This window comes from Haplochromis burtoni, unplaced genomic scaffold (genome assembly GCF_018398535.1).
Source record: "Haplochromis burtoni strain Fernald_Lab_line unplaced genomic scaffold, NCSU_Asbu1 Contig_63, whole genome shotgun sequence".
Classification (NCBI taxonomy): domain Eukaryota; kingdom Metazoa; phylum Chordata; class Actinopteri; order Cichliformes; family Cichlidae; genus Haplochromis; species Haplochromis burtoni.
Window position 1 is genome coordinate 60549 of NW_024582424.1, and position 6427 is coordinate 66975.

Genomic DNA, 6427 nt, shown 5'->3' on the forward strand with positions numbered 1-6427 from the left:
CACACACACACACACACACACACACACACACACACACACACACACACACACACACACACACACACACACACACACACACACACAAATTATACACACACCCACGCAAGCAAGCGCTTTTCCCGTCAGCTTCAAATTGAGTGGCAAAAGTCTGCAACCCTGCTAGTCCAAATCCAGAGCCACCATGAAGCTAAAATTGTTGCAAGCTTTTCTGTGACTGGAGCGAATACGAGAACAGAATAACAAGAAAAGCTCAACTCAAGAGGAGGGAAACCACAGATTCAAGCTTAGGAGGCAATGTAGTTAAAAAAAAAAAAAAAAAGAGAGAAAAGAAGAAAGCTTCCACATAAAGATTAAGTCTGTTGTACAAGTACTGTCTGGTTGTTGTTAGTCACAAGAAAATGAAAATTCTTAAACAACTTAAACAATTTCAGTGCATTGTTCTTGTACTTTTCAGTCTTCGTTTTGCTTTTGCTTTTTTAAAACAAATCCTACTCTCAGCGATGCTCAGAGTGATGCAGATTTCAGTCTCATAGTCTCATAGTCTGGTGCGTTGCAAGGCTGAAACTAAACTATTAGTGATTATTTTTTAAACTCTCATTAAACAGAGCCACACAACTCAAGTAAAGAACAAGATGTGCAAAACAAATCCATAAATGAGGCAGAAGGACCTAGTATTTGCTTTTTTTTGATGACTGATGCTGCTGCTGAAAGCTTACTTTCAGGACTATGGTGGTGACACCTTTTTCTCTTCATCCCATTTCCTTAAGGTGAGTTCTGCTGATGAACGGACATGACAAGTTCTGTCCTTTGTGAGAGGAGCTAAGTCCTTATGTGCCACAGGTACAGAAGAGTCAGGGGTGAAGAGGAGCTTGGCAGGCTGAGCCGTGGCGGTTCTTCCTCGTCATCGTCATTGTCATTGTCGTTGTCAATACCATCACCAGGGCTCGCGCTACTAGAGGGTCTTTTTTTTTTTTTACCCCGCCCTCTTCGCATACAGAATGGATACATGTTCATCTGTACATATGTCACCCTCAGCAAGCTGACACAGGAAAGGAAAGACACCCGGAACTGGTGACTCCCATTTCTCTTGCTGAGGGAAGGCAGGAACAGATTCGTCCAACTCCAACCTGACTCACTCGTTTTTGTTTGGGTTTTTTTGGTTGGATATTCTTGTTTTTCCTCTTATTGTCAACAGCATTTTGTAAATGCTGTCAGCTGAGAAAATAATCAAAGCTGAGCCTTACAGCTAGGCTTCTTTGAGTTTCCCCAAACATCTCAGGGGAATTGCTGGGATATCCTCAGCGTGATGGGCAAGCATCAAGTCTGCGCTCCTCTGTACGGCTGGCATGATCTGGGTTAGGATCAATCTAGAATGGGGGAAAAGAGGGGGGAAAAAGGTGTTTATTCAAGGAAACAAACTGTTTTTGAGACTCTAAAGGAAGGTCATTTGCCATTTGGTGCTTACCTCAGAGTACAGAGGAGGGGGCTGGAAGCGGAATTCGTGAATATAGGCAAAGAGAGGTCCGTCCAGCTCCTCGCGGGCTGCTGGGACATCCAGACAGCTCTGTCTCTGCTCTTCCGTCACAATTTCAGCGTAGCTTGGAGGAGCTGCAAATGAAGACGAAACAACACTTCAGCATTCTTGTGATTATGATCCCTTGATTAAAATAGAAAAAGATGCTTCATGACAATGAGATCAAACGTACCTTCCGGCCTTTCAGGCAGACCCATGCCCAGCCAGCTCATGCTGCACTGGCTGCTGACGCTGGAGGTGCGGGAACCAAATGGGTGAAGAGGGATGGTTCCGATGACAAGAGGCAGGTTCAGGGACAGGTTGATCGCTCCAGGTATGTCTACATACACCTGAGCACAGACATAAGAACACCACAACCATTTAGCATATGCAAAAAATAAAATAACATGTCATACAGGGTTATAAAAAATGTAAAAGGGCTATGATCAGTCTAATAAAAGGCTCTGGAGCTGAGCAGTCAGCATAAAATGAAATGGCTCCTTTATCTTCTCAGAAGTACTCGAACCAGGACTGGGTTAGGCATTAGTTTGACAATATGTAGGTCACTGTCATGAGATCAGTTGCTTACAAAAGGTATAAGCAACCTAGCATTTCTGTTCATGGTGTAAAGCAGGTATAAGCACCCTGATGGCAGGTGCTGCCACAGATATTCTGGGCTAATGCTCTTAGCTGTATGTGGAGATAACAACTGGTGCAATCCAAGGCCTAGTTTTGGCAATGTGAGCTGAGTCAGCCAGGTGCTTTACCAGAAGAGATATTGACTTAGTAGGAAATATAACTTCTACAACAGAATGGCACTTAAAACAAGTAATAATGTGGTGGTGGTAAGGTCAGGGGAGTGTACTGGAAGTAGCAAGACTTGTGTTTCCAAATCTACAATATCTGGATATACACTGAAAGATTATGTGAAAGTGATCTAAACGCCTCATTATTGTGCTCACCATGAGAGAGTACTCCACTCTGATAATGCTGCAGTCCAGGATGGAGGGGGAGACTGGCGGGATCTTCAGCATCTTTCCGTTCCACGTCTCCGTTTTGCCCGAGGACAGAGATTCTCCCCGCAGGTTAGCCACCAGCTGCTTGACATCCTTCATCTTCCCTTTGGCGTAGAAGGTCTGAGTCTGGTAGATGGCCGCCTTTGGCACGACCATGCGTGATGAGCAGTTCTCGATCTCAGCAAAAATCTGGATTGACTCCCCTACAGAGTTAAAAGGACAGGAAGCAAGTTAGCTGAAGTTTATCTACATTTATTTATCAGGTGTGTTTTTGATAATCAATGCAGAAGCTGCAGGGACTTCCACTTGCTTATCTGGTTACGAGATAGCTAAGAAAGTCATTAATTATTCACTTATTCTTACCTGGGGTGTATCCTTTCCTCTCAATTTTGGCACTTAGGGAAATAGGACCTGAGGTGCAGAACCAACAGCAAAGTGTCTTATCTTTTGTGCCGGCCTGTGGTGACTGGGGAAGGTGGGGAAAAATAAAGATATTATTTTTTGCCACAATAAAAGCTAGATTGATAATCAAACACCAGCTACTCCATAGTTATAACAATAAATAGCAGCCAAATGTTTTCAACACTTGTTCTGTATTTATTTTTCCATGATAAATACTGCTGAAATTCCCCATAATTAGGAAAATTATGCCCTAAGTGACTCATACTACGTTTTTATTTCCTTCATTCAGTGCCATCACCAGCTAAAAGGCTCATTCACTGGTCAAGTGAATTGAGTCGTAAGCTTACCAGCAATAATGGAGTGTTGATGTCAATGTGCTCAAAGACTGTAAATTCTTTCTTGGTCTTCATGGGTAGGAGCCATGGCCTGTGGAGTTCTGCCTTTACCCAATAGCGCACGCTGCCATGTTTCCCTTCGAAAGAGGTAGCCAGAGGTCTGCAGGAAAAGAGCAGAGCAGGAGAGAAGGGAGAAATAATGTTATAATCACAGTACAGCCAAAAAAAAACCCCCCAAAATAAAATAACTGCAAGTCTCCTAATATTTATGAAACACTTACGTCTGTGGAAGCTCAAGGCTGAATGCATACTCATGTCTTCCTGAATGGATAGTGGTGAGTCCTTCCTCCGAGTTATCATCGTCTGAAAAACAAGGAGGACAATAGTCCAAACACATATATACCATACCTGCGTAAAATGCTCTACGAAGGCATCTGAAAGTCATACCAGAAAAAAAAAAAAAAAAAAAAAAAAAAACACAGGGTGGGGGAGAAAAAAGAGAATAAAAAGGAATTTACTATAATATCTGGCCGATTAAAAATTATGTTAATGTATTGAGAGATAAACAGTACACCAATATTTAGAGGAAAGTAAAAGAAGTTGTTTGATGGTGTCAGAAACGGAGCCCTTTTCCCTTCCTTCTTTCTTCTAGTGTTATTCCCAAGAACAGTGAAGTGAATCAAAGAGATCCAATGTATAATGCTAATACATTGAGGCTATTATGGGCTGTGTGGAGGTTCGACAAAAATCTTAAATCTGCGCTTTAAAAATAAATAAATACTACATTAAAAAAAAATCGGGCACAAGTACAGGAAACTTAGAATTTCACTGCCTAGCAGAAGAATGAAATGTAGTTTTGGACAGGGTTGTACAATTCGAACTGCATTTTCTTTTCTTTTTTTTCTTTTTAAAAAATACATGAATATATATTTTTTTCAGTTAAAACACAAAGAGTGATTTTTGTAAAGAGCTAGGGTGCGCTTCTGCCAGCTCAGCACTCCCTCCCTCCCTCCAAGCAGCAGCAGCAGCCGTGTGGTAAACAAGTGCAGAGCTGTCACTCAAACGACAGACTCCAGCAGGAGGAGACCGGCCTAAACCGGAGCGAGCAGCTTCCCACAGCCACCCAGCCTTCATTACGCATTCACTGTGCGACACCGCAGTACCGACCTACCTACTACACGGCAACAACGTATCAAAGAGCATACTCCGAACAACAACTGCAGCAATTTCTCCACTTTAAACGTCAATCTTTGAATTTTATTAAAATTATTTTTTATCGCTATCATTTTATGAGTTATCATGTTTGCTTAAGGGCTGAGCTAGTATATATATATTTCATTATTATTATTATCGTAACGGTATAAATGTTACCTTCCTTAACTGTCTGGGTTTCCTCCCCCTTTTTTGCACTAAAAAGTGCACTAAATAAAAGTACAGAAATGACCGTTGGTTAAGCACAGTTAGACTGCTAAACACACCTATAACAAGACAACATTTCGCCTAGCAGAATACACGTTTACCAAGGGTTTAACCATAGGGATAAGTATAGGAACAAAGTATCAAGCACTGCAGCTCCTTATACGTTTCAAACCGCACGTACTTTCATCTGGTAGCTACATTTTACAGCTTTTTCCCCCCTTCACCGAAAAGTTGCAGAATTTTCTGTCTGCAGGGTAATGATGTCATCAGCCACAGATGAACATCGCAGCCAATGGCAGGCAGCCGGAGGTAGGGGCTTGCGTCTTTACCCCGCCTCTCCCGGTCCAGTTTTCTGAACAGGATTGAACCGCTTTGAACAATAGGGGGAAACTTAAGAAAAGCTACAAAGAAACACTCTTTAAGATGTGGTTCTGCAATGAAATACACTTACAGAGACTCTAAACACTGCTTTATTTCTCTGGGCCTAATAAAGAGAAGCAAAAACAAAACCAATCTTACGCTGGACGTTAAATACATCGAGCAGAGCTGCTGTCATTCATTCTGACACCTTGACACAAACAAGCAACCACGGAGCTGTATGTTACGAGCGTAAAAACATCATACATACAAGCGCCGTCAGAAAATGCAGCATTATGAAAGTTGGTCAACTTTTTAATCGTGTCTATCACTCTTGTTATCCTTCAGCTACACCTTTCATTGAGCCCGAGGCCACTAAGAGCATCTCACCCATCAGGTCAAGTGAGAAGCAAGAACTTCTGCAGGAAAATAAAATCAAAAATACAAGTCCTCACCTCTCTCGTGTCCGATTAGGATGTCTTTGTGGTTCAGATATTCCACTTCTTCTGTGTAGTTTTGCGTGTAGGCAGTGTTGGATCCAGCATTTCTCGATTCAGTCCAACGAACTTTTGCAAATCCTTTCGCGTGGATTTTGAGAGATTTCACGCGGATTTCTCCGGTGACTTCGATGATCACCCTCCCTGAGACGCAGTCCCCGCTCGAGAAAACGGGGACATTGCTGTCATTGAGACAGTCATAGCTTACTGTGAAGCTCTTTACCTTTCCTAGCACCATGGTGGAAAGAGGCTACACAGACCTTGAAATACTAAAAAAAAAGAAAAGACTCAATGAAGAAATATCTCATAGAGCCGTTTTTCCGGACACTGATCAGTTTACCACCTCTGCAAAAAGCAGCAGGCACGATCAGTGGCTTCTTCGAGGGCAGTTCATTGAGATCTAGTAACAGCAACTGATGCTGTTATCATCTGCCTATCTGCTCGCTAGTCCCAGTCAGACAAGGAAACCCCGGTAGCTCAGCGCACTTTAAACGACTGCCAGTGTGGGGAAAAACAACCTCTGGGCGCATGCGCGGGGCTTCACTGCCCCCTCCTTCCGCCTTCTGGAACAAGTGTGGCACACAACCAGATGATAAGTAAAGTCAAACAGCTGAAAGACTACACAAAGAAATGTTCGCCAAAAAATATCGTTTGAGAGGAGAGGCTTTAAATCTGATTCGATTTATTGAAAATATACGAACAGATCTAACAAAGTATCACCCAGACTTATTTCTAGACTTTTGGTTCAAAGAATGAGAGAAGAAATGTAACCCCCCCGGCCCTCGATTTTAATGAAATTACAGATGCCCTGGCTTTATGGTATGTGATGCAGCAACGATTCATGGCTCATACATCAGCTATGAATCTTCTTATAGGTCTACAGCTCTA

General features: G+C 42.5%; 1 protein-coding gene across 2 annotated transcripts; it reads right to left on the reverse strand.

Annotated features, from left to right (window-relative positions):
- Nucleotides 1-302: 302 nt before the first annotated feature.
- On the reverse strand, nucleotides 303-6012 carry arrdc3a (arrestin domain containing 3a). 2 transcript variants are annotated; one of them, XM_005922802.3, is made up of 8 exons: nucleotides 5498-6012; nucleotides 3548-3629; nucleotides 3279-3426; nucleotides 2893-2995; nucleotides 2476-2732; nucleotides 1707-1863; nucleotides 1466-1608; nucleotides 303-1367 (listed from the first exon to the last, which is right to left on the reverse strand). In XM_005922802.3, the coding sequence occupies exons 1-8, from the start codon at nucleotides 5775-5777 to the stop codon at nucleotides 1299-1301; spliced, it is 1239 nt and encodes a 412-aa protein (XP_005922864.1). In that variant the 5' UTR covers nucleotides 5778-6012; the 3' UTR covers nucleotides 303-1298. The 2 variants fall into 2 exon arrangements, with proteins under 2 accessions (XP_005922864.1, XP_005922865.1); XM_005922803.3 differs by having other exon boundaries at nucleotides 3548-3700; nucleotides 5498-5802.
- Between the last annotated feature and the right edge of the window lie 415 nt (nucleotides 6013-6427).